This window comes from Oenanthe melanoleuca, chromosome 1 (assembly GCF_029582105.1).
Source record: "Oenanthe melanoleuca isolate GR-GAL-2019-014 chromosome 1, OMel1.0, whole genome shotgun sequence".
NCBI lineage: Eukaryota > Metazoa > Chordata > Aves > Passeriformes > Muscicapidae > Oenanthe > Oenanthe melanoleuca.
In genome coordinates, this window is record NC_079333.1 from 88,146,339 (window position 1) to 88,174,336 (window position 27,998).

Sequence of the window (27,998 nt, forward strand, 5' to 3'; positions counted from 1 at the left end):
ATCGCGGCGGCTCCAGCGGAGCCCCCGAAGTTTGCGCTGCCGGCGGAGGCGGCTCTCGGCCCTCGTCCCGCCGCTTCCGGGGCCCGCCGGCCGGAGCGGGCCGGGCCGGGCCAGGGGAGCGGCCCCCGGCAGGGAACCGAGCCGAGCCGCGATGAAGAAGCCGGACGGGAAGGTGGTGCTGCTGGGGGACATGAACGTGGGCAAGACCTCCCTGCTGCACCGCTACATGGAGCGGCGCTTCCAGGAGACGGTCAGCACCGTCGGCGGCGCCTTCTACCTGAAGCAGTGGGGGCCGTACAACATCTCCATCTGGGACACCGCGGGTGAGCGGCTCGGGGGGATGCGGCTCCGGGGCTCCCCGAACCCCGCGGGGTGTTTGCTGGCGGGCTGCCCTTGTCCTCCTGGCTGCCCGCCGCACGTCCGTGCCTTGGGGTGCGTAGGGCTTTCTTTCCCCTAGTTTTGGCTCGAGTGCCGAGCTGCCGATGGGGAAGGTTGCGGTGGGTGCCCCGCTCGGGACAGCCTGGCTTTCCGGGAAGCGGCGGGCGGGGGATGGAGCCGGGAGCCCTGCCCGCTGCTTATCGGCACCGCGGTGGAGTCAGTCCCCTGAATCACAGGGGTTGGCCGTAGGACAGTCTGAAAAGAGACACGGGCTGTGAGGGACCTTAGAACCGCTCATCTCTGGTATTTTTGGAATTGCTTTGTGAAATGTGGGTATATAGTGAAGGCTGCGGTGCCTGGTTACTTTCTTTTACCCGAGTAGATGGCTACTAACTACAAGTTCAGTCAGGAATTAGAGAGGTTACGGCTTCTGTCCATCCCTTCTCGCTGTGTACTGCTGAGTTTGATATCAGCTGGTGTCTCACTCGGGCTTCCAAACGCGTGCCGCTTGCAGCCCTTCAGACGTGGCGCTCCCCTTCCCCGCAGCTGTACGAAACTGGTGCACAAAGAGCGTGGGCTGCCCGCAGCTTCTGTCTGGGGTAGCAGCAGGGCATGTCTGTCCCTCTCTTGTGACAGGCAGCATCTCCGGGATGCAGGACTCAGCGTGGGTTGTGGTTTGGAGGCCTGGGTGGAGGAGGTGGGAGAGCACGGGCTGGAGAAGTGGTTTGTGGTCTTAGTCACATGAATGTCTTGCTCTTGATTATTAAGGCAGGAAGCTCGCCTCTGTCGTGCAGGACCAGTGTGTCCTGCAAAGTTAAGTCAATGGGCGCTCTTGCCTTTAAGTTGTTCTTTGCAAATATAATCTTGTTCCTCCGTGTTCAGCTGGATTTTTAAAACTGGTTAGTGGCAACATGAAGAGTGTAGGTTATATGTCCTTGTGAAACTTGTGGAGCTGCAGCATCGTGCAATATTCCAGTTTCCTCTTGATGAAATTTGGGAGGGAAGTTCATTTGCTGTGTCACTTCATGTCACAATCTAGTCCAAAATGGCTTTTTCTGTGTCAGGAATTGAGAAGGAGGAAGGGGAGAAATGAAACTGGTGAAAAGTTATACAGAAACACTTTTGGGAAGTGTGGGGAAAAATGCTTTTTCTTGCATTTAGTAATCTATTATGATCATGAAAGCTCTCTACCAGCAGCTCTGTTATAAATATACTTTCTATGTAATTTGCAGTATTTTTTTTTTAATCTACTTTAATTTTGGAATTGAAATATTTTACTATGGGGAGTCTCTTGTGGGCAGTTGCTGCTTGTTTCTAGTAAGCCAGACCCCCGTGAGTGATTAGCAGTGGGCTTTATTTCAACAGAAAAACCATCTGTCTTGGTGAGATTGTTCCTTGGTAATTTCCATTACACCCTTCTAATTTTTTTTTCCAATCATACATAATAAGTCCCTCCAAGGCTTGTCTGCTGGTTTTAGAGCCCTTTTTTTTGTCAGTTTTTTATTCTTATTGCGATGCTTTATTCCATGTTAATTGAGGGATCAGGTCCTGGTTTTATGTGGAATCTGGAAAGCTGCAGAGGTGGAATGTCCATGTGTCAGGTGAAGCATCCAGGTGATATCTGTCTCAGGACAGTGCAAGTGTTCAGAGCTCAGCAGTCACTTCCCCAGTGGCCACAATTCCCCCTGCACTGTTGAGCAGTGCACTGCCCATGCACAGCCCTGCAGCAGAAGTTCCTGCTGCTCAGCAGGACTTGTGGAGCAGAATTGCTGAAGCTGTGTTTGCAGAGCAGCAGTTGAAAAGTGTTGCTGTATTGTACGAGGGTGGCATAACACATCTTCCTCATTCTCTGTTGTTGGAGCTACACTGAGCCTGGCTGTCCCATCTCTTGTGTTTCAGGGGCAGACAAGGGCTCTTGCACTGTCTCCCTGTTGACTTGTGCACTTGCAGAATGATGGAAGTTGACAAAACTGGGCTAGACTGTTTGGGCCTGTGGGTTTTCATTTATTAACAGCTCATTAATCTTGGGAGAAATAGAAGCTCCCAGGGCACATATGTGCTTTCTGCTATCCTGGTGTAGAAGTAAGGGACCTTGTTGACACTGTAACTCTGGTGTTAAGTCACAAGGGGATTCAAAGTTTGTGTTATTTAGTTTATTATTTTTATGCTGTGTGGACCTTATGCTTTTGCTGGCCTCAATGTGTCTGGAGACCTTGGTTTGCACCTCTTATCTCTCTGTGGTCTGGTCTCACTGTCTTATCTCTACCAGGTAGGTGTCAAGTAAGCTTGGAATGTGTAGTAAGGAGAAGTTTAAAATTTAGCTTTTTTGTCTGTTTATTAACCTGATGTTGCTAACTACTGAATTCTTGTGAAACAGTTATAGGGTTATCAAATACTAATATATTGTTTTCTTTAATTATGTATTTGTAGATATATAGAGAAATCCAGCAACAGTCATTCAGAAGATTTAAAATTCTTTAGCATAGCAATGACAAGAACATGGGTCAAAGTTCGCACCTGTCCCACCTACCTAAATACTGAGTGCCAGCTCAGGACGTCTGTCTTAATACCTCAATAGCATTTTATACAATGTAGGATGTAGAAATATGGAAGATTTGGCCTAGAAAAATGCATAGTAGTAGCTACTGAATTAGTTAATATGTAATTAAACAAGTTAAACTGGAATACATCTTCTTTTTAAATTTTGTCTGTTTATATTATATTTAGTATGTGAATGTATGTTTATTTTTGTTGTTACTTATTAGTTTTGGGACTTACCTCCATAGAAGTCCCCTGTGTTTTACTTGCAGTTCAGATTGTGTGGTTATTTGTTTGTCTGGTATGGGGTTGGCATTTGGCTGTAACAATACAAGCTTCAATACACTGAAGCTTCATTCTTGTAATACAAAGTAATGTTTGTGCACACTTAGACTTAAGTGATTGGTGAGAATATCTGCAGTAGTGGGGACGAATCAAAAGTTAAATATGCATGGGTACTAGTACTAGACAAGTTTAATTGCTGATTTTCTGAGTTATTTAAAATGTGTGTCATTTTCACTAATCACTCTGTTGATTTTGCATTGCTTCCTGCTCTGAATTTAGAGAAAATCTTGTTTTCCTAGGAAGAATTAACTTTGCTTATCACAGTGCTTAAAATATGCATTTCTGTGTTATCTTTAATGCAATCAGTGTGATCACCTGACCTGTTCTACCAAGTTAGATTTGAAGTGTAAATCAGTTTTTCTAGGGAGGACTCTTAGCTGTATGTTCACACCCCTCCTTATCTTGGAAAAATCAGCTACTTAGTCTAGTCTAAATCTTTCATGTTCTTATCCACAAGCCCTGTACAATGCGTGTGCAGAAGTTGTCAGACTTGATTTTATTTTATTTTATTTTTTTTTTTTTATGTAAATGCTCATGGCAAATAGTTCAACATTTTCCTTTTCCAATTTGATGATTATAAGAGAAGTTATTTGAAAGTTGCATTCAGGTCAAGGAAACAAACAAGCCACAGATGGAGGAATACTTGGCAGAATCATATGCTTGCCATGTTTCAAAGCTCTCCTTTTCCTGTTTTTGACTGTTTCTCCATTGTCAGAGGCTTGGAAAGAGTTTTGTGTCTGACCTAGCATGGCTGCTGTTGCATTTATGGTTGGTGCATAGAATTATTTACTTCTTATATTCTGATATGACAGACTACATCTGTTTTTTTTTTCTTTTTTGATTAGTTAATTCAAAGGAACTGAAAAAAAAGAGCATTAACTGTACAAAAAGAAGTAACTGTACACTTTTAGCATGCTTTAAAGAACTAATTTGCTGGATAGAGGCCTAGTCTCTAAAGCATTTGAGACCTTTGTACTAGTTTTCTGAAGTAGTATTTTTCTGGAACAAGGAAAATAAGCAACAACATCAGCAAGAATAACTTCCTCCTTACAAAGTGATTGGGAGTTGGACACTCAGGATGTCAAAGCTATATATATATATATTTCTGTGTGTGTGTATACATGTGTGTATGTATATATTTTCTATGCAGTGTTGACAGCAGCTGCAGAATAAACTAAAACTTCCTGCTGGGTGCTGATGGCATGTAGCTCAGAGCTAGCATTTTGTGTCTGGCAGCACAAAACCTCCTGAAGTTTTGAGGGTCTTGGTCCTATTCCACCATTAAACCTGGAATAATAATGTGTGGTGGCTACAGCTAATGATATTGTAGGAGTCTTTGGGTTATTCAGGCATGTTTTCTGCCTTGGTATTTCAAAAAGTGAAACCTTTTCTGTATGTTAGATTTCAGTCTCTTTAGGTTGGCAGTTGCTCATTTGACAGATAAGTGGTTTCTTAACCCCAGCAGCAAGGTTTCTTAATTATTACTGGTCATGTTCTGTGTTGCTGGCCTAGTATTAGAGCAGTCAACCGGTGAATGAATGATCAGTATTTTAGAAAGTTCACATCAGGAGCCTCTAATTCATTTTAAGAGACTGAGATTTGAACTTGCTAGCAGACATTCATGCAGCATTTTAATGGGGAAACACAGCGGTTAACTTTATGGAAAGCAAACTTTCCTTCTTTTCCTTCTCATCTTGAGCTAGCTGTCAACGAGGAGTGACTTGATTTTTTAATATTTTTTTTTTATTCTGTGAATACTCAGCTATTGGTTCATATTTTTACGTCTTCCACCCATTTATTTTTACCTGCAGATATATATCTATATATCTATATATCTATATATCTATATATCTATATATCTATATATCTATATATCTATATATCTATATATCTATATATCTATATATCTATATATCTATATATCTATATATCTATATATCTATATATCTATATATATATCTATATATCTATATATCTATATGTGTATATATCTATATGTATATATATATATGTATATATATATTTAAACTTGTCAGAGCTAGTATAGTTAGGCTCAAAGGAGATAAACATAGCCTAGAAAAGGCTCTTCTGTGCCTAGTGAGTGCTTACATCTCTGGCGACTGTTTTGCTGATGTCTAATGTTAATCAGTGCTGGTGAGCACGTGTGAATTGCTCACAGCTTCTGATCTCTGACTGCTGGGTTTCATAGGCAGGCAAGCTGCCTGTGCTGAGCTTTCTCGGGCAAGGTGTCAATGTTTATCTGGTAAGATGTGTTAGTTTTCCCCAGTAAAAAGGATTAGTTTCCTCCTTTGCTTAGTTAAGCTTTGAGGTTTTTGTGGGTTTGGTTTTGTTCTTTTTTTTCAGAATTTATCTGTGTTGATGAACACTTCCTTGTGCACAAAGTCAAAGAATATCTTGAGCTGAAAGAGACCCCTGAAGACCAAGGCCAATTCTCTTCTCCTTGCAGGTTTACTTAAAACTAAACCATTAAACCATATGACCGAGAGGGGACCTCCCTGTACTCTGACAGTGGTGCTGTGGGGAGCCTGTTCCAGTGACTGACCGCCCTCTCAGTGAAGAATCTTTTCCTGATGTCCAATTTGAACTTCCCCTGATGCAGTTGCACTCCATTTCTTGGTAAAGGCAGTGACCCAGCTTGGTTCTTAAGGGAAACCTGACATAGGCTGTGACTTGGTCCTCAGAAGGTGAGATCAGCCCAGGAAGCTAGAACTAAACATTGCCTTGTGTGGTGAACAAGTGTGCAAATTGTCAGTAAGTAGGGAGGAAGCATGGTCCTCCATCATACTGAAACAGAACAAAGAAAGAGGAGCATTTAGGTGACACATTTCCTCACAAGTGAACACTGATAGTAGCTACTCTGTTTGATACTATTCTGGTTTTGACTTTGGGAAGTGGAGGATTACAGCAGGAAAAAGCAGCTGCAGATGAGAAGGTTGGGTAGATTTGTTGAAGCCAGAGGGCCCTGATGCAGGTGCCTTTCTGCATCTTTCTGAAATTCTGACATGGTTGGGGTTGGGTGTTGCTGAATGTGTAGTGTATCTTTAGTTCAGGAGGTTCCTTGTTGGAAGGACATAGGGGATATCTCCTCAAAAAGTGTACTAGGCATCAGAGGCCATCAGTGGGGAAGGCTGCTGAGTGTCTACCTGCACTCAACAGGTGAGAACTAAACAACATAGAAGTTGGAAATTATGGAGAATAAAATCCCTTAAGTTTGTTGCTGGTGAGTCATGGCCTGGGGGCCAGTTACCAGCAACAGTCTTTGATTTTTAAATTTTTTAATAATTTTTTAAAACATTTTTATTTCCTTTCTGCCCTTGGGAAAATTTTTTGGCAGAGTATTATATTGGCCTCAATTAGTTGTTCATGATTGTTTTTATGTAAAACAATGATCTGTGAGAACCAGTGCTTCATACACACTTAGTGTGGCTTCCTTGAGATTACTCTGTGTGGTTATACGCTACGTATTTTCATATTTTGGAAAGGAAGGCATAAGAGTGGAAGTTTGAAGGGACAGAATTTCCTGAAGAGAGTTCACTGTCAGTGAGCTCTGTATCTAAAGCCTCTGAAGCAGATTCAGAGGAAGGAATAAAAGTTTAAGCTTTAGACTGTCCCTGGAAACATGGTTTTGTTGTTGTGAAACAATGCACTGGATTACTTTTTTTTTTTTTTTGCAATGAATGTTTCCTGAAAAGAGCAGAATAACTTGGGAGGTGAATAAAAATATGAAGAAATAATGAACTGCCTGGGGAAAGTCCTGGAGGAAGTTCTATTTTCTGTGTCCAGCAATTTAAAATACAGTAATACACAAATAAAGTCAAAGGTAACAAATTCATTGCAACTGAAAGTGCTTTTATATGCAAATTAAGTAAAAATACAGAAATACCTTGTCAGAGGAAATTATGAAGAATACATATTAAAAAGAAACAGAAGACAAAAGCAACACAATTTATTCAGCTATAGCTAACTCACTTTATTGAAAGCAGAATTTTCTAATGTGTAATTTTAGTACTGACTTGCAGAGGCAAGCTAATGGGGAGGTTATTGGCACCTTGTGAGTACTCAATGCAGGCCAAGATAAATGTTGTGTGTGAACCTCTGTGCTATCTTCTGTGTTCCAGCCCCCACAGTAAATCCCCACATTGCATGTGGTATTTAATAATAGTGTGTAAAGTGACTGAGCTGTTCTAGCCTAAGTGGGAAAGTACTCATCTCTCCCTGAATAGTGTCAGTGACCTGAGATGTGTGCCTGGCTGAAGCTCTCCAGGATCTTGCCAAGGAATTGTGGCTTGACAAACATGAGCAACTTTGGTGTTCTCAAGAGGACTTGAGTTTGTTGAAGTTCTTGAACTGACTGAATATGCCATTTTTTTTTAAAGTCACAGATTCTAGGCTAGAGCAACATGGACAATCTTCCTAATGAAGAGTTTGCACCTCTGGCATTTACATTCTTCTTCCCTGGCTACTGAAGGAAGAGGTGTATTTTGCAGATGTCTGTCAAAATTGACTCAATAGCTGATAGATTAGTTTAAATACTGTCTGCTTTGTGACAATACTGAAAATGTAGGAGAGAGGGAGGCATGGGCATGAGAAATGGTTAGTAAAACTCTAAATGCAGTGGCAAAGCTGCTGACAAAAATTGCTGATATATGGAAATTCATCTTCCTGATGGATCAGGAGCTGGTAGGAGAGACTGTAGAAAATAAAGGTCTCCAAGAATTGGATTATTGGCTTCAGTTAAACTGGTGTCCTAGAAGGCATATGCAAAGGCATAGGTGTTCTGTTCAAGAAAACAAGTTACAGATGCACTGTTGCATTCTTCAGTTTGAGTTTGTGAAATGTGTACTTGAGCTGTCTGACAAACAACACCTCTTTCAATTTGAGTGTGAGGGGAAAAACACAGGGATGGGACAGGGAATGTTTTTCCCAGTAGTTCTCCTTCTAGCTGAGTAAATAGTGTTGCACAGAACAGCAGAATGCTTCATAAGCTCTAATGTAGAGATGAATGTGTACAAAGTAACACACATTGCCTCGATTGTGTGTGTTATTCTGTAATGAAAAACAAATAGGTATTTAAACTTAGTATTGTTTGTCTAGGTGCCTGAACATGGCCTGTCAGGCTTGTTGTGTCTTTCTGTTGATTTTACAATTTACTTTTGCTCTTGGTTGGAAGGAAGGGGACAGTGGCTACTTAAAATACAGTGTGGGGCAGGTAACTGGCTGCTGGTTGTTTTACAATTACTACTTTGAGTGATCATGTTTGGTACATTTCTAGTTTCACCCTCTGTACATGCACTTTATGGGGACACCAATATCAAAACCAGGAAAACTCATAAGTAGCCTCACAGTGCCTTGGCTGAGCTTCTCCTGATGCTGTATGGGCTAGTTTAAATATCTTTACTTCACACTCAATCACATATTATATCTAGATGAATTGTTTGCTTTACTGCAGTTGCTGTCTCGTGTTGAATCCAGTGGCCATGTGAACTTCCACGTGGCATTGTTTTACTGCCTGAACTGAAGGTACACATAGTAATCCCTTATCTGAGTCACATTTTGCTATTGCAAAATATCCAAACAAATAACCTTTGTTTTGGTCTCCATTTAGAAATGTGCTGGGTCTGTGGTGGATACATTTGGAACCATTAAAAATTGTGGAATAGAAAGAATAATTTTCCATGTCTGAATGGTTTCCTTTCTTCCAGGGAAGCACTGGGTACAACATCCAGGGGGTTGATCAAAAAGCATCAAAGCTCCTTTTCCTGTGCTTGATTAACTGTAATTTCATATTCAGCACCTGAAGATATGCCTAGAAAATGAGATTTCAGGTTGGTGATTAAACTTAACTTGTGCAAGTGTGCTGCAGAGAGCAGAGGTGGTCAAAGGAAGTGAGTGGGTTTTTGCTCTTAATTTGAATTCTTAGCATAAGTTATTTTTTCCATCTTACATCACAGATGTATGGAGATTTTCAGGATAGCTTCATTTAGGGCAACCAACTCAATAAACATACAAGATTTCCACACCTACCTGGGTGTGGAAAGAAACAAATTTAGAAGAGTGCTTATTGACATGGTTTTTGAAGGGAGTTAGATCATCAGATGTGATTGTGAATTTCCTGGTATATCTTTCTATCTCTTAGGAAGCAGATGAGAATTGAAGTTGGCTTTGCAAGGGCCACCCAGAAGCCATTCACAAAAGATCCCTGCTGAGAGTCTAAAGACCTGTGTGAACATTTGATGTAGATACTTCTCCCTGTTCCCTCATCCTTTCTTTTTAATTTTTCTATATTCTGTTACATAATTTAATATTCCTAAATAATTTTGTACCTCAGTATAAAATCTATAGAGAAAATCTGTTGTCCAGCCATCCAACCACTTTTGCATACTTAGTTTACAAATAATGGTCTTCAGTATACAGTTGAAATAAAAGGAAAATTTTTGATTTACATTCTGCAGCTGATGACTACTTGTGATTTTTTTAAAGTCATATATAATATTCAACCATATGTATTTAAATATGTGAGATTTTGTTGTTAAAGGCCTCAAAAATTCAGTTTCTGTTCTTCATACTGAGATCTGTGCATATAAATCTGTTGTTCTTTTCTTAATTGTTGTAGAAATAAGGATCTTGGTAATATTCTAGAAGTTTTTTTGTTTATTTTCCACCTATCATTTGCTCTCAAAATTTTGGTTCATTCAGAAAAGGAAGAAGTTACCAGAATCTGTAGTGGCTTCTACTTACAAAAATAAATGAAAGAAAAAGCTGTGTGTAGTTGAGTCAGCATCTTTCAAGCCTCATAAAAGGGATCAAATCTTGTGGTTTGCTGTAAGTGAGACTTAGGTGTTTTAAAACAAAACAAAAAATCCCCACTGGTGTAATTGCTGATTTTTTTTTTTTTTTTCTTCCCTTCCTGATACAGGCTGTTGCTTTTTAAAAAACTAAATCTCTAATTTTGTGAAACTAAAAATGTCTTAAACTGCTCAGCTCCTCCAACCCCTACCAGTATGATTACTTCTTATTTTTATGGGACTGTAAGACTATCTTTAGGACATGAACTTTCCCTCCTGCAGCAGATATCTGTATGTATGACATTAGTATTGTTTCCCTTATCTCCCTTCCTGTTCTACTGTTTTGTGCTCTTTCCACATTGTCCTGTTTGACTTCTTTTTTCATTTCACGTCTGAGAACCACAGTGGAAGTGGAATAGTTGGTGTCTGTCTTCTCTTTGAGTGGCAGAAACACTTTGTGACCTAGAGATACTGCCCTAATTATGAAAGAAAAGGATGCAGTGCAAGCAGATCAGTAAGCAGTTCCCTTTCTGTAAATAGCTTTCCCTCTTGACATGAGGGTTGAATGGGCAGACACTGGACAGTGGTAACATTGCTCTTTGTAGCTTATTTTGTTTAGAAAGTTCAGAACTGAGTTGTTTATGATTTTAGTGCTACTCCCTTTGTACCAGGTTAGAGAACAATAATGAGATGAGATTATGTACCATGCCTCTTGTCTGATTGCAACTTCTTTAATTCTCAAATTAATGCTCCTAAACTGTGAGTATTGCATATGCTCTTGAGTGTAGGCAGAGAAGATGGAAGTAGAATTAAAAGGGAGAAGTAGTGCTGGAAATATAGAGGCCATTTGTTTGGCTTGGTTAGCATAAGCTCTGAAAACGCAAATCATGTGTCCTGTGATAAAAAATATGAATGATTTGTGCAAGTTTTGAATACATTCCCACAAAACCCAGGTAGCAGCACTGTGTCTGGCAGTGTCCCCCACTTCTGATACTTGCTGAAGGCAGCCCACTGGATAACCAGAACTGCCTCCTGCTTTTGACAGAGCAGCTATTTAGAAGCACTCAGTGAAGAAGCTGATGGTAGCAGGTAAGGAATAGAAGCAGTTATAATTTTCTTCAAGGTTAATTACATGTGAATTCATTGCTTGTGTTCTTAGTTGAGAACCTGCCTATAAATCATTGAAAACGTTGAAACAAATCATAATGAGTGAGCCTGATTTTATGTCCCATTTAATTGAATTTCTCTTCAAAAAAATAAAACAGCAGACATTTTCATTCAGTTTGTGGCCTTCATTTCTACACATTTAGCAAAGCTGAAATATTTTTCAAATTGCTAGTGAAGACTGGTTTGAAGTTAAACTTGGTGTTACAAATCAGGAGCTAGCATGTAGTTATCTACTGTGCCTCAGTTCCATTTAACCAAAAGATGATTTAACCTTAATTAAGACGCACTTGCTAAGTGACTGCAGGGGCAGGCCAGCTGTGGGTACCTGCTATCAATCTGATAACCAGAGCTTCCTGAAGCATTTTGGACAACTGTGTTATTTGCTATGTGTGCAAGAATCATTCCTCACTTTTGAAACATATGACACAAAAGGTCACTTCTTACAAAACAGCCTGCCAGCTCTCAAATGTGCTTTTGTGAAACCTGGGCTCTGTTTTTTGGCATGTGAATGTTGTGATTCTTATATGCCTTTCCTTCCACCTCCTCACCTAATAGTGATCAGTGATGAATACCAGCATTTAGCTGCTGTCTTGCACTAACTTCAGTTTTGTAAAAGCTAGGCCAGTAGAAGTGCTTCAGGTTCTCTTCTTCCTGTCCTCTACTCCTAATTAACCTGGAAACGTATTAGAAGGATAAAAGATTTATGGAAATAGTGCTTGAGGTGCTGCCTATATATGAGCCCAGCAATTAATTTTATCTTCAGAAGGAAGCGTGGCCAATATGCTTGGGTCCCTCTCTACACTGCAGTGCCCCATGCATGTACTGAATAAAGCTGTGCTGCAGCTGTGGAAGAAGAGAATGGTCCCTGGCTGTGTGCTAGGGTTGGAATGTGCATTCCCATGGATATGTGACCTCCCAGGCTGATTACTAAAGGCTAAAAAACTGTTGTTTCTGGTGGCCTGGTACTATGGTAGAAACAGGCTGGAGATCCCTGAAACTGTCTAAATACTGAACTTCTTGCAGGTTCTTAAAAGCCTCTGGCTGGTGTCCTGGGTTGGCCCTGGTGCTTTTTAAATATTAATGGAAAGAATTATCCATGAAAGCAGGGCTGATGGAAAATAGGCACTGTCATAGCTAATGCTCTTGCACATGAATTGAGAATGGTTTGGGTCAGAAAAGATCTTAAAGATCATCTAGTTCCAGCTCCTCTGTCGTGGGCAGGGATACCACCCGTTTGATCAGCTTATTCAGGGCCCTATCCAGCTTGTTCTTGAACACTTCCAGGGATGGAGCACCTACAGCCTCTCTGGGCAACAAGCTCTGAGGCTCTTCTGTGGGTCTGTGGAAGAAAGCTAACTCCCTGTGTTATTGTGTGTGACTCCCATTGGGTGGGTGTGCACAACAGAGTTTACAGCTGCTTCTTGATAGCTTGGCTTCTTATACATGGGAAGAAGGGAAATGACTGACAGCCAGGAGGCAGAAACACATATAACATGTTTGGGGTTAAAGTGATATTATGGTAAAATAATGTTTCTAAAAGAGTAGATAATTTAATTTTATGTATGGTTAGATATAAAATTTAATCCAAAGAGGGTCTGCAGTGAGTAACAGTAAACTCTTTTTGTAGTCTCTAGAATGTCAGTTCCTTTAACTAAGGTGTTTATTAAGTTTATGGTGTTTCCTTGTTCAAAAAATGGTGTGGTGTATTGTACTTATTGACTTGGTATGTTTGTAGTTTACCCTCCTGCAAAAAATCCTGTGGGGAATATTGATTTTAAAAAAAGAGGTTGTGAAGTGCTAAGGCTATAGCAAATTATCTAATGAGGAAGTTAAAAAACCTAAGTCAGCTTAAAACAGGAATAAAGAATGAAGAAAAACAGGAAGAATTTCTTGTCTATGAGGTAGTAGGCAGACTCTGACTTATAATTCTTTGCTGAGAGCTGGCAGGAATGCTGAGGAGTGGTAGAATTTCAGAGTGCTTATTGAGATACATTTAGGAGGGTAATCTTAACTTAAGCTCCAAGCAGCCTCTTGCTTACCCTGCCCCACTGGATGGGAGAGAGAACTGGGGGACTAAAAGTGAGAAAAATTGTGTGTTAAGACAAAGGACAGTTTAGTGGGTAAAGCAAAAGTTGCGTGCGCCAGCAAAGCAAAACAAGGAACCCATTCCTCACTTCTCATTGGTAGGCTGTTGTTCAGCCATCTCCAGGGAAGATGGGTCCCATCATGTGTATTGTTGACTTGGGATGACAAGTGCCATCACTCTGAACATCACCCACTTCTTACTCCTTTCCCCCAGCTTTGTCTGCTAAGCATGACACCATATGGTATGGATTATCCCTCTGGTTAGCTGGGCCCAGCTGTCCTGGCTGCATCCCAATTTCGTGTGCACCCCCAACCCTCTCACTGGTTGGGTGATGTTACAGAATCAGATAGGTTGGGCAGGATGTCTGAGGTCAAGTCCAGCCTTTGAACACCACCATGATGCTCAGTGCCATGTCTGGTCTTTCCTAAAACACCTCCAGGGACAGCCCAGTCCAATTTCTGTGAAGAGATTATTCCTTAAGGTGAAACCTAAATCTGCCCTGGTGCAGTTTAAGTCTGTCCTGTTGTTCTGTTGCTGGTTACTCAGGAGAAGAGGCTGACCCTACCTGGCTACACACTCAGGTCATTGTAGAGGGTTATAAGGTCCTGCTGAGCCTCCTGTTCTCCAGGCTCCTTCAGCCTCTCCTCATGGCACATGTGCTGTTGACCAGCACTGCCAGGTCCTTTTCTGCTGGGCCACTTTCCAGCCCTCTGCCCCAGCCTGTGCTGCTCCCTGGGTTTGTTGGTGCCAAGTGCAGGACCCAGCCCTTGATCTTGTTTAACCTCATGCTGTTGGTCTCTCCCCATCAATCCAGAGTGTCCAGGTCCCTTTGCCAAACCTTCCCACCCTCCAGCAGATTGACCCACCTTGGTGTTGTCTGTGAACTGTTGGGGGTAGATTCAATCTCCTCATCCAGATAATACAACTGGGCCCAACACAGGTCGCTGGGGGATACCATCAGTGGCCAGATGTTAGCTGGATGCAGCACTGTTCACCACCATTCCCTGGGCCTGGCCATCCAGCCAGTTCTTAGCCCAGCAAAGGGTGCACCTTTCCAAGATGGGGGTTGCCAACTTTTCCAGGAGTATGCCACAGGTGATGGTGTCAAAGGCTTTGTTGAAGTGCAGGTAGGCTACACTGTCTTTCAGCACATAGGGATGGCCTGCTTGTGCATCTTCAAGATTTTTTTCTTAAGGTAGATATTGGTTAAAGTATGTATTATCTATTAATTAAAGTTAAAATCTGTATTGAAGTATATGAGAAGCAGGAAATTTTCTAATACTGTGCAAGTGCTGCTCAGCAATAGTTAAAATATCCTTGTGTTACCTATGCGGTTTCCCAATCAGCAGCACAAATCCCAAAACACAGCCCTGTACTGGGTACAGTGAAGAAAATTGACTCTGCCCCAGCCAAACCAGCACACCAAGCTAATCTGCCAGTTCCTTATTAAGCAATATAAAACATCCAGTAAGTGTGGAGTGACCTCCTGGCCCTGCAGTGCCAGTCAAACCGTATTGAAGTACACCTGGCCATGCATTCCTGCCTGAGCTAAAGATCTGTTCAGTTTGAAGAGCAAGCTTTGGGAGGGACCGTGGGCTTTGAAGGTCTCCTTTGTGTGACTCTGAAGTTAAGGCAACACCCTCTGCTTGGAAATCGTGTAGAGAAGTGGGCTCATCTGCAGTGCCTTTACCCCTGTGGAAAGGAATTGTAAATGAAGGGAAAAAATATCATTTTTCAGGTACTGCAAAGAAACACCAGCTGCTTTTAGAACTCACCCTATGGAAAATGAATTGTTTTCTGCAGAAGGTACTTTTCTTTGAGGAGATGAATTGGTGTTTCAGCAGGTGTTAAAGCTGAAAAGCTCCCACAGGCCAGAAGTGAATGTCTCAGCTAGGTCAGGTTGTACAGCCCTGTCCCGTCACTGGCCTCTTTGTTGCTCACTGCTGAGCAGTCAATATTTGACCGTCAAGCTCTGCTGCTGCGGTTAAGTGTTCAGTGATATTGCTTCCTGCAGGGCTCTTCCAAAGTAAATCCAAGGTTTCTTTTTTTCCCTCCCCTTGTGATTTCCTTCCAATCATATTTTCCTTAAGGAAAGCTGCCAAATGACCACTTCCTTCTAAGCAGCAGTTTCAACTTCTTTTTTAAACACATAGTTTCAGAAGAATCTTACATCAATGCTTTTTACTTATGTGGACTTAAATTTCTAATTTCATTCTTGCATTCCTGCTCTCATTTCAGTAGAGGCATATAGGAACTCCATAAATTTAGCTTAATTAGCTTAATTTAGCATCCTGCCATATTTTCAGTAGACATGGTGTTGATGCTAGATTTCAGCTGGAGTTCTGGTGAAGCATTTGCTTGTAGACAGGATGGCAATGTCCCATCAATCTGTCTTGCCCTTGCTTCTTTTGTCAGATATCAGTGTTTAGATAGAACATTTCCCTTCACAGCTGTGGGATCTCAGAGATAAACAGTTAAAAACTGGTGTCTTTTTTCAGTTTGTGTTGAAGGTGCACCTTGGTACTCTTGCTAGTCTGGCAGGTCTGAGATTATTCTGTTCATCTTTTAAAAGGCACTACCATTCCAAGCACATGAAAATACATGAAGTGCTTGAATCTTCTGGGGTTATCTCCTTTTTCAAGAAATGAACACAGTACATCAAGAGAACTAAATAAAATCAATGGTTTGAAAAAAGTAAATCCAGCTAGCTAAATGTAAAAGTTATTCAGGATTGTAGAGTTATCAGTGGAATCTTTAGCTACAAATAGGATTTTTTATTTATGCAGGTCTAGCCAAAAATTTTTGTTGGCAAAAACATGTTATGTAGTGTGGTTAGGAGATTTTCTCTCTGTCTCTATGTAATATATTGCTAGACATAATAAGGTGAAGTTTAAAACTTTGGATAGAAAGCATATTTGTGTTTTTATGAAATGTGATAGCTTTGGATAGAAAGCATACTGGTGTTTCTATGGGAACGTCTATTTTGAAATTAAAATTCTTGTGAGTTTAGAAGCTCAGTTTTAATTTCATTATTAGAATGGTAAGTTCTGATTTATTCTTGGCAGCAAGAAAAATAATTTTGCATTTATGTAGTAGAACAGATTGCAGGTATTTTTTGTTCCAGAAAAGCTGAAACTTGTGAGCAGTATCAGAGAAGATTCCTATTTTATAGGCATTGTGCAGCTGAAGGCATTGCTGATTATAGAAACCCTAAATATGCCTTTAGTCCAAAGACACTGTGTTTATAAGTTTCTTTATAAAAAGACAATTGCAGCTAGAAATATACAGACTAAACAATGTATAAGGCTGCAAATGAAGAGAGACTAATGTTAGGGGATACTGGTAACAGGTTAAGCTAGGTTCATTGGGCAGCAGTATGTTTTGCAAGGTCCATTGAGTTGGTGGCAAATGGCAAACCAAGCTCTTGGTACCTTGTGCTGTCCCAGAACCTATGAGCTGTTCTGGAAAGTACAACAAGTGCAGGGAGAGATAAAAGTTGTCAAGAATTTAAGTACCATTGTAACTTCAGTGAGATTATTTTTACATTCTTGGTAATAAAATAATATGGAAAGACAGGAGAAAGGTCGGGTCACGTTTTTAGTTTAGAGAAATATGCCAAAGAGTCTCAGTGATAAAATTTTAATTTCTCTGGCCTAACAAGAAGGAGGTTAAGTCATAGGAGAATACCTTTTTGGAGGAATGTGGAGTTTTTCTGGGGTTTGGGGAATGTGGTGTTTTTTAGTTTGGTGTTTGAGGGAGGGCTGTTTGTTTTCTCAGCAGATTACTTTGTGAAGCTAAAAGTCTATCAAAATTCAGAATCTGAAAGCTGAACTCCAACAAACCAATTGGTGGGGTACTAACTTTCCTTTCTTTAGATACCTTATAGAATACAAATTCCTCCTAGGTCACAAGACAAGAACTGAGTGAAATTCTATAATCTTTATTAAGCAGGAGGTAAAATTTGAATGAAGATTACACTTGGTCTCTGATCATGCTCTGTATATTTTTTTTCCTTTACGATTTTTTTTCTTCCCTCTTTTATTCTCTCCCATAAACTTGATCTCTTCCTTTCATTGAGTGTGTCTGACAGATCTGTCATTGGGAGCCAGAAATGCAAGCCTTCACTACCATTATGGAATGAAAATTGACAAACTACTCTTCAGGACTGAATTTTAAAATTTTCTGGGAATATTTAAACTAATCTGTGATCAAATGATACAAGATGACTGAGGGATGTTTATGATATTTAAGCTGTGGGTGAGAAGGCTTCATCTATGGTAATCAGCTTTTTTGGATACCTCTGAGACTCAGAATGCTCTGCAGGATGTCACTAATTGGTACCTGTGTAAGGCATCTGCTTTTATTTTAGTTGCCTTTAGAAAATTAGGCTTTTACTTAAAAGCAGATTTCTTCATAAACTATTCCACTGTTAACTGTCAAAAAAGCCAGGAAACTTTTACCCACGTTTCAGTTGTTGGTTCTTTGGAGGTGTGCTGTGAATTAAGGCTACACAACTTTTGAGGCATTTCTTCCACACATCAGAAAAAGTGGTGGCTAGCCTTTTATTTTGGAGCTTCTATCAGGACATGCTTAGATTTATAATCTTCTTGGAGAATATGAAATAAAACTAATCTGCAGAAAAAAATTCCCATTATTTTCTGTTTTGTGATTCCTATTAAACAGGGGTTTATGTGTGCCTTTTTGTGAAGAAAAACAATCCATCTTCTTCAGATAACACTCAGATGATCCTGTAAATCATTAACCACATCTTGCAGAGTTTGACATGTGATGTGCAGCACACCATGCTGACATTCTTGCATAACTTCTCAGTGTGCTATTTGTCCTAACAATAAAAGGCCCATTTAAGTGAACTTCTTTGGAAGAATTGTTTTATGTGAATTGTGCCAAAGTATCACTTTTGGAATGTTAATTGAATTGATGTTCTAATAAAAGTTAGAGTTGGTAAAACTGCTTGACCTACTGCTGTACTTCAAGTTTGACAAGGAAAGGATGTTCTTTGAAAGGTCAGGGCCATAAAGGGGATTTTTCTCCCAACAAATCAGGGCTTTCTTGAGTGGATTGGCCTATAATCATTCTGGGGGTATATGGCAAAAAAGAAAAACAGGAAACACTGCCAAAATAGAATTATGAGCACTTTTTACTAGTGAGAACCATAAAGAGAAGCACATAATAATATTTGGTGCTGTCATTTATTTTAGACAGTTGAGATGGGAATTGCCACCACATACAAATCTTAAGGGCAGGTGTCAAGGTGGTGGGGCCAGGCTTTTCAGTAGTGCCCCGTGATGGGAAAAGGGACAGAAGGCACAAATCAAAACACAGAAAGTGTAATCTAAATATTAGGAAAAACTTCTGTACTTTGTGTGTGATTGAGCACTGGAACAGGCTGTCCGGGGAGGTTTTGGATCCTCTTTATCTGGAAATGTTCTAAAACCTACCTGGAATTATCTTGTGCAACATGCTCCAGGCAAGCCTGCTTTAGCAGGGAGGTTGGACTAGGTGATTTCCAGCTCCCTTCCAACCCCAGCCATCATGGGGTTTGTGTAACTTTCCTTTTGAAAATGCTCTAAACAAGCAATAAGCTTAATCTGTAAAGAAACATAAACAGTGTTACTTGCAGCAAGTTATTAATTCTTTTTAAGGGAAGACTTCTCTTTCAAGAAAGTAGGTGAAGTGGGTAGAATTTTAGTGCAAAATCTTCTATATATTTTGTATTTGTTGGTCCTTGGTGAAACATCTCCTTCAAATCATATTTATGGCATATTAGTTAGCATTAGTTTAGTAGTTACACTTTTAGGGGAGAGGAAAGAAGTAGGCTAAAAGCAATCTGCATAAAGCTTTTTTCATTAAATGTATTACTATTCTTATGTATGAAGTATAGTGGAATTTCCATTTTCAGTAAGTAATCACCATTTTTCTTTATTTGAGATGCCTTCTAGTGATTCTTTTTGTTTATAATTATTCTGAATTAATTCCTCTTGCAGACATGCTGATTGTGGCGGGTTTTTTTATTTGTGCAGCAACACAATTTGTGCTTTTGGTACCCTTAGATAAAGCAGAGGAAGAGTGAGCTGCATTTTTTAATGCACATGATAGGTGCTGGTGTAGATTAGCCTTCCAGGGGGTAATTGGATTCTCTTGGCAGAATCTTAATAGCTAATTTAGATGCCCAAAAGAATGTTGACTCTGTTATGTATAGGAATGGAAATAGAGAATGAGTTTTATTTTTTCCCTTTCATATTATATTAGAGACAGAATCCCTAGTAAAAGGCCTTGATGCTTAGTAATGCTTTTAAGTTTATCCAGCTTTTCCTGCAACCTGTTGTAGATTTTTCTCTTATTCCATGGAGAATATATTAATATCTATTAACTAGTTCAGTTTAAGTTTGCTTCCAAAGAGAAAAGGTAAGATTTGTGCTCTCTTAAAAAATATGTTTAAGAATTAGTCCTTTTTCACAGCCCTTCACTTACTCATCTCTGTGTATTTTTCCTAGATTTTTATTTCTGTCATAATTTAGATTTCTTAGTAACAGAGTTTACATATATTTTTGGATGTATTTTATCCCAGACACTGTTGGATCACTGATGGTAGTTTAGTAGTCTTCAAAAAAAAATTTCTTTAATATTTTTATTTATGTAGAAGGATACAGCTTAATCTCTCAGGATAAAAGTCGTAATGTTGAACCATAGCTCATAAATTCAGGATTATAGTGCCAAGGCATTTCCTGTTTTATCAAAACTTTCTCTGCTTCCAGTTAGATGACTAGTTGGATTTTCTTGAGTAATTTTATCTACTTTTCCAGGCAAAAATCAGATCTATTAAATTGAATTTTTAATATTGGATAGAATTCTGTTCTATAGCCTGCCAGTAGATTGTATAAAATTTCTGAACGTGAATTCAGTGAGGACTAAATTATAGTGACATAATGTAATGCCACCTGCAGATCAGGAAAATAGTGTTACATTCCTCCTGTAAAAAAGCACATTGCAGTCTCAAGATCTGCCTTTTATTCAAATGTCATGGAGTCAAATGTATTAGGTAAAGCATCTTCTGCTTCACTACTTACAGTTCATAAAGCTTTCTCATCTGTGGCAGTCAGCTCAAATACATCATTGGCTCCTCTGAATCTGGGACTTGCCTCCATTGGGATATTATGATCTCTATTATGGGAAGAGATATGTAGCACTTGGAGCTAATGTCCAGAGTGTATTTGCCTTCCTGAACACCAGCCTCCAGGGAAGGAGAAGCAGCTCATGCAGTACATTTCCTTTATCTATATAAAAGCAGCAGTATAAATACCTAAATGCTGTCAGGCTTGGATCTAAGCTTGTGCATAACCTCTGTGATAAGGACTCTGTGTGTGTGTGTGTGTGTATATATATATTGGTAGGGAGAAGGAATCAAGTGCAACATGGTGATTTTGCATTGTTTTGTGTTTTAAATCAGAGTGAAAAGAAAAATGTTATGAAGACTGAAGTTGTGTTGTTTCTATTTATTTTAAGTGTTTTAAAATCTCCATTTTCTGAGGCCAGACCTGAGGGTGTTTAAGTAATTAATAGAAAGTGATTGTGCAGTGTGCAAGTTCTAATCTTTCTAGTCATTGATTTTGTGTCCAAGTAGCACATTTGTTAGTGGAAGTGTGGTATTTCTAGTACCATAATTAAAGCTGATTGGAGGACAGGGCTCAGTTTGATCATGATTTCTTGTCTTGCTTAAGTGAGAAGTGAATGATTGCTTCTGGTTCGTGTGGGTTGTTTTCTCACACTGAGCTGCAGAAGGAGATTGGGAAAACTAGAATAATTCATGTTTGTAGAGTGGGAAAGTTTACAGGGTCTTGGCAATTTCAGACTCCTTCAGAACTCAAAGTATTTGCTTATTAAGTAAAACTTGCACAGATTTAAGGGAAGAGATGATTTCTTTCACAAATTTAAGTCTTCTATTAGGAGATAAAGATTCTTGAGTTAACAATTGAGAATGAATTGTGTTTAGAAGTGGAGTAAGCATGACTGAATTGTGTATTACTTTGAGCCCACTTTCTTGACTGTTTTTGATGTTTTCTCTTTGGAGAGCTGTATTAAAGAATTTTTCTTTGTTCATTGTTCACTTAGCCCATGTGGTTGTTATTTTCTTCCATGTGTAGCTCTTTCTACTTTAAAACATGCAAGTAAAGCCCTTTGGGTATTAAGATCACTACATGCCTGTATTTATGTTATATTCTGCTTTGGCCAAGACATGCATATCTAATTTTAATAACTTAAATAGAAGCTGCTAAAATAGGGCACAGTTCATGCCTTGAATGTTGATTCATATCTAAGTAATGAGTATAAACAAAATAAACGTCATCTTGTTTTTTTAGCAGAGCTAGACATCTGTTGAATTCTGAAACTTCAACATATGTGTCTCCTATAATGCAGCTTTGTGAATGTATAATACTGGGTGAAGGTGGATCTTAAATGAGTTTTATAGTTGCTCAACTGTAATTGTTTTTGTGGTTAGTGGCTGTATTTTTCTGGGCAGGAGTAGGGTGTGTTTTGGTGGAATTTTTTGTTTGCTTGGTTTAATTATTTAGTTTCTCTCTCTCTCAGAGTCTTTCATTTCATAGGGAGTTTTGTCTTGAAGAAAAACCAAATGCTGGCATTTGTCTGGCAGATCAGGAAACCATGTATTCAGACAGCTCCTGGACACATAGAAATTGGACTCTCCAGTGCTTTGTGGCTTGTGTTTCCACTAATTTCTACTTATGTCCTCCTTGTTAATCCTCTGGGATGGAGAGCTTTATTTTTATCCCCATGTAACCACAGGTGTAGTCCAGTTCTTAAACACAGCTCCTGACTTCAAGAGAAATATGATAAAGCCACCTACAAGAAATAAATGCCAATCTTGAACAAGGTAATGAAGAACTCTGACTTCATCACTGTCAATACTTGACAGCCTGACTCATATGTGGGCAGAGAATTCTCCTGAAACCTTTAGGGACCTTTACTGTTTGTTCTTTGATAGTCATTACATATCTTGGTATATGTGCACAAATAGAAATCTCAGTTCCTAGCAAAATTGTTTCCCTGATGTCCTTTAAAGGGTCACAACTTTACTGCCTTGCCTGTGAACAGAAAGAAATGTTGTTCCCTTTTCAAAAGGGATCTTTGTCTACTCTTGTGATCGTGAGGATGTTCCTGCTGAGGTAACTCAAGGGCATAAGGGTCATCCTTTGAACCTTCCTCTACTGCAGCTGAATCCTCAAAGCTTACTTCTTTCTCATATTGATTTCTGTTGTATCATGGGTGTCATACTTTCTCTTTTCTTTCCTCTTCAACTATCTCCCTAGGGTTTAGTTCCCGTCCCTCTCTGTGTGTACACGAGTTCAGACTCCTATAAAGCAGAAAAAGAATCTGAAAGTTTGAAAGGCAAAACTTAGCTGATACCTTGTGTTTCTGTTAATTCCTCTCTACTAGTACTGTGCAAATCACAGTGAAAATCCTTGGAAGGTACCTGGTTTATGCACTGAGCACTTCCTGTGCAATTCTGTGATCTTGTGCAATTTTAATGCAATGGTAGCATGCCTCTGTAGCCCACCTTTGTATACTTTTCCCCACTGTGTATTAGGAACTGAGTTATGCTGCCACTCAGACTGTGATATGAGAGTAGAAATAGTACCTTTTTAGTACTTTTTTCAGTTCTTTATTGAAGACCTTTTTAGCTCTTCAATATTTGTTGTGTTTTATTAACCTTCAGACTGAAAGTAAAAGCCTGTTTTGCATTCTTCTTGTGCTCAACACTGAGAGATTTAAGGCTTCTTCTTTTGATAGAAGTTTTCTTGAACTGGTATGTCTGTGTGAAGTTGTGCTACTTCAGAAGTTGTGGTGAAAGCCTTTGAAGAGGTGGTAGGTAAGGAGCATTCAAATCTGGCATTTACTCTCATAAAGATCCACAGCAACTTCATGGGCTGTTTTGGATATCATCCTCAGGGGCTGTGGAGAGGCAGAGAGCTCCAAGAGCAGCATTGAGATGCTGCTGTTATCAGTGAATCCCACATCTGGGAAGGGATTGGGATGCTTGAGTGGGCTGTCCCATCCAGAGAGAGCATTCACAGGGGCTGCTGCCTTCCAGCTGAGAGGTCAAAGTGCAGTAGGAGGCCTTGAGTTCAAGTCTTAGTACACTTTAAATTTAGTCCTGCTTATTTGTCAAGCCAGCCTCTTGCAAGGTCTGCTTTTCCCTTCTTTCTTTGTTAGGTTCATTATGAACTTTATGGTTCTGAGGTCCATTTGGCTCAAAACTCTTTGATTTGTTTATGACAACCATCACAGGGCTGAAAATGCTCATTGCTTTGCTGTTTCTGAGTGGCTGAAGTCTCTTTGTATACTTGATGGAAGATCTTTTGGAAAGCTAATGGTGCTGCAGATACAGCTGTAGGGTTGTTGAACTGCTCTAAACACGGCAAAATATAAAGATGAAAAGAAAATGCAAATTAGTTTTTGGTTGCTTGATTTTCAGAATTTTTCCTGATGTGTCTTTGTGGTTGATTTGGTGGTTCTTGCAATTCCTTTGACTGCAAATTATCTGATAGTTCTGTCACTCTTCTCTGTTACCTTTATTTTTTTGAAAAGGCAAAACTGTTTAATTGTTGGATTCAGGCCTTACCATTTAATTTAACTAATTGTTTAAAAAAATACATATTTGGAACAAGACCAGATGGGTCCAGAGGAAAAAATAACTGGCTATAAGAAGGGGGTGGCTGTTCTCATGCACTAAGTTTTTCATCCTAATGTTTGATACTATTTTTCCTGACACCTGAGGACAGATATTAGTTTAAATACTTTGTGTAGTTTTGGGGTTTTTTCCCATATTTAGAGTTGTTTCAGCGCTTACGTGTCAGAAGTGGTCTGTACGAGGAAGCTGCTGCAAAAATACATGGTGGAGTTTTTTCTGCATGTTGATTGTGTGGGGTGAGCAAAGGAGACTATCCATAATTCCTTTGACACAATTAATCCCTTATGCAAGGTAAATTCAGCAATATGCTAGTTGTAGAAGTAGTCAGTTGGTAGTTGCCATGTAAAAGTGTCATGCTTTATGTTATGCTGTGCAAGATTAAATTAGCATATAAATGCCATGAAACAAGTAATGGTATTGTTCTAGTGCTTGGTGGCTGTAGCAAAATATTCTGGGGGCTGCATTTTATGGCTTAGGCATCTGAAGTGGGAGAACAGGGGGAGATACATGTTCCATTGTGGTTTCAGACCACAGCACAGTCAGGGTTTGCATGAGAACAAAATTGCTCACGGTGCAAACTTTTACTGAAAAATTTGGAACATTTAAAGGCTCAGCTGCAGTGCAACTGAAAGTACAACTTTAACATGAGATTGGTGGAAAAAAGCATAAAGGGACTGACCCCTTCCCTGTATCCCAATCTCCCTTGCCCTTACTCAACATACCTAAACAAGGGTATAGCTATTCTTTTTTTTTTTTTTTTTTTTTTTCAAACCTTCTTTTTTCCTATCTCCTAGATCACGAATTAAAAAATTTCTTTGGCTGAGAAAAGCAAATCAGAGGTTATACAAAATTACACCAAAACTTTGCCTAATGATTTTCTCGATCCTGTTCACTGAACTTTTGACCTCTGCAATGTTATACAACTGTTATTAGCAATTTTTCACTTTGGGGAAAAGTCTTTATATTACACACGTTTTTGGTGTGAAATCCTCATTTTCTGTGTGACAAGAAAGTAACTGAGGAACAACTATTTATTTTTTTCTCTGCATTAGGCCTGAATTTATAGCCATCTGTTTCTATCCTTTTTTTTCAATCATTCACCAGCCTGAGAGATCCCACAATTTTTCCTCATGCAAATGTTTCACATGCTTGTGAGCATTCTCACCAGCTTCCTTTTACCCCTCTTGATAGTGAACTCTGTGCCTTTCCAAACCTGTTTCTCTGGCAGTTACCAGAGTTTCACTCAGTGTTAAAAGTGCAATGAGATTTCAATTTCATGTTCTAGCTTGAGGTTTCCCAGATCTGTTTTACTGATGAACACTTTGTCTCTCTTCTGACAGCTTGATTTGTCAGCATTAATTTATTCTGCCTTTCTTTTTCCACGGTCGTTTACAAGGATTTCATGATGAATCATTGATGATGATGAAATAGCTCATGGTGGTCAGTAGCTTTGTGCAGAAGATGGATGTAACCAGATCTCTTCCAGATTTTGTACAGAGCCTTCATTTATAAAAGAGATTGTATGAAAAGAGGTGGAAAATTATGTTGATTTTTAAACATTCATAAGCGTGTAGTTTTTTCTGCATGCTCTTTTTTTTTTTTTTTTTTTTTTTTTTTTTTCCTCATTCACACTTACGTAGTGACCTAAGGCTGACTCTGATAGCTGGTTGTAATCTAGTGTGTTTTATCTTGATACAATTTTTGATAGTAAAACAAGCAGCATATTCTACAGGTAGCAAGTATTTGGGCAAAATAGCAATTCTCAATAGGAAGGAAAGCACAGTTTGTCTTCTGCCTCTGTTGCAAATGCTGAAGAACACTATTTGCTTTCCAGGATTTAAAGAGGAATCAAATTTGTTTTCCAAGAAATGAAGTTGAAGGATACCATCAAGGTTTACTTGGATGTGCTGGAAGATAGTCCCTGAATGAGAAAGAAATGTTTTAACTGTTGGTTGTTGAGCAATAATCAGGGCTACTTAAAAGATAAATTTCTCTTAGAATGTGTTAGGATTTTCTGTATATTGTGTGTTTAGTACTCTGAAAAATGTGAAAACTGGTGGTGGGACAGATGCATATCACTGCAGGCTGGATACCACAAGAGACTTTTGCTGTAAAGCCAGTGTACTTGAGCAGTGTGGGCATGTAGCATCAGACTGTATAGCTTACAAAATCCTTCAAAGCCTAGGAACAAGTGGATTACTGATTTTGATACAGGTTTCTGAACTAGGTGTACTTGAAAATGTGTGCTGGATTTATAGGAGCAATAAGTTCTTGCAGAACTTGAAACAGTAGAACTTTTTTGTTTGTAAATGGATGGGCCATCTGTGGGTGCAAGCAGGGTAGTAGTTAATGTGATGTAAATCAACTAGCATGCAATATATTAAAAAAAGAAAGCAGTTTTTTTTCGCTCTCTACAAGTGTGAATGCTGCATGAGCTTCCTCATTCACTTGTCTCTACAGATTCCCTTCTCTGAGACTGAGCAAGCAGTGAGCAGAGCTGTTCTGTGGCACTGTTGCTCTCTTATGGAAAAACAGAAGGAAAAACCTGAAAGTGCTACAAATAACACATTTTTACCTTCACTGCTTCATCCAGACTTGTGAAATTGGTTTAAAATGCCTTCAACTCTCTTGCTTGGTTAATAATGTGTTTCCCAGCACGCTAACATTTGCTGTGTTTAAACCCTTGCCAGGACGGGAGCAGTTCCATGGCCTTGGGTCCATGTACTGCAGAGGAGCGGCGGCCGTGATCCTCACGTACGACGTGAACAGCCTCCAAAGCCTGACAGAGCTGGAAGAGAGATTCTTGGCACTGACAGACAGTGCAAGTGCTGACTGCATTTTTGCTATTGTTGGAAATAAAGTTGACCTCAGCGATGACTGTACTTTGCCACCGGATGAAAATAGAGCTGAGAAGTCTGGTGCCAGCTGTGGCTCAAAGGTGCGAAAGCAAGTCCGTGCAGAGGATGCGATTGCACTCTATAAAAAGATACTGAAATACAAAATGCTAGATGAAAAGGATGTTCCAGCAGCTGAGAAAATGTGTTTTGAGACCAGTGCAAAGACAGGGTACAAGGTGGACTACCTCTTTGAAACTGTGTTTGACATGGTAGTCCCGATAATCGTACGGCAGAAGGCTGAGGGGCCGTCGCAAACCGTAGACATCACGGACTACAAGCCAGCCAAAAGGACAAAGTCAGGTTGTTGTGCCTGAACCATCTGTGTGACTAGAAAAGGGGAAGGAGTTTTCACCCCGGCAAAATGGTGAACAAGAGCTGCTTGCAGATGACCACAAAGGAAAAGTCAAGTTATAAATAGACTAAAAAGGTGTATGCAAAGGAAAAAACAACAACAAACAAAAAAACCCCCATGTAAATCTTCTGATTATTAAAGGCTTCTGGGAAGCTCTGTGTATTAAAAAATATGAATGTGAATGAAATTATGGAGCAAGACTTGCCAGTTTCTCTGGGCTCTGAAGACAAATGGTGTGTTATTACAATGGGTAGCGACAATCATTTGGACAGATTTAAAATATTCTGATTTTTAGTGACTTGCCATTTCATGTTGCGTGTAAATGACCTGTTTGTGTACTATTGCAAACTTTCATGTGATGATCTTCTTTTCCCTTATAATTCTAACTTTGGAAGATTGAACACACATTACTTTTATATACTTAAGGAAAAAAAGAAAATCCAGGTATATTTATATTTGTAGCTAAAACATCAATTGCAATCTTTTTATGTCAGACATGACAGTGTACAATTCAGAAGCTGAACTATTAAAATCACTATGGATATGTACTGTTCATTTGGAGACTTTTTTAATGAGAATTCTCCTTCCATAGTGGGCTTTCATGTATTAACAAGCAGTATCCCAGCTTTTGCTGTTCTAATTGCAAGTTGCAGGGGGAATTTTTTTTTCTTTCTTTCCATTTTTCTGTTGTAATTATTTT

At 39.5% G+C, this 27,998-nt stretch overlaps 1 protein-coding gene across 1 annotated transcript; it reads left to right on the forward strand.

Annotated features, from left to right (window-relative positions):
• On the forward strand, window positions 1–27,853 carry RAB20 (RAB20, member RAS oncogene family). Its single transcript, XM_056499202.1, has 2 exons — window positions 1–323; window positions 26,740–27,853. The coding sequence occupies exons 1-2, from the start codon at window positions 152–154 to the stop codon at window positions 27,258–27,260; spliced, it is 693 nt and encodes a 230-aa protein (XP_056355177.1). The 5' UTR covers window positions 1–151; the 3' UTR covers window positions 27,261–27,853.
• Window positions 27,854–27,998: the final 145 nt, after the last annotated feature.

Coding starts and splice junctions, on each gene's coding strand:
- RAB20 (XM_056499202.1), top strand. CDS start 152: ATGAAGAAGCCGGACGGGAAGGTGGTGCTGCTGGGGGACATGAACGTG. Junction 324..26,739: donor CTCCATCTGGGACACCGCGG/GTGAGCGGCTCG, acceptor AACCCTTGCCAG/GACGGGAGCAGTTCCATGGC.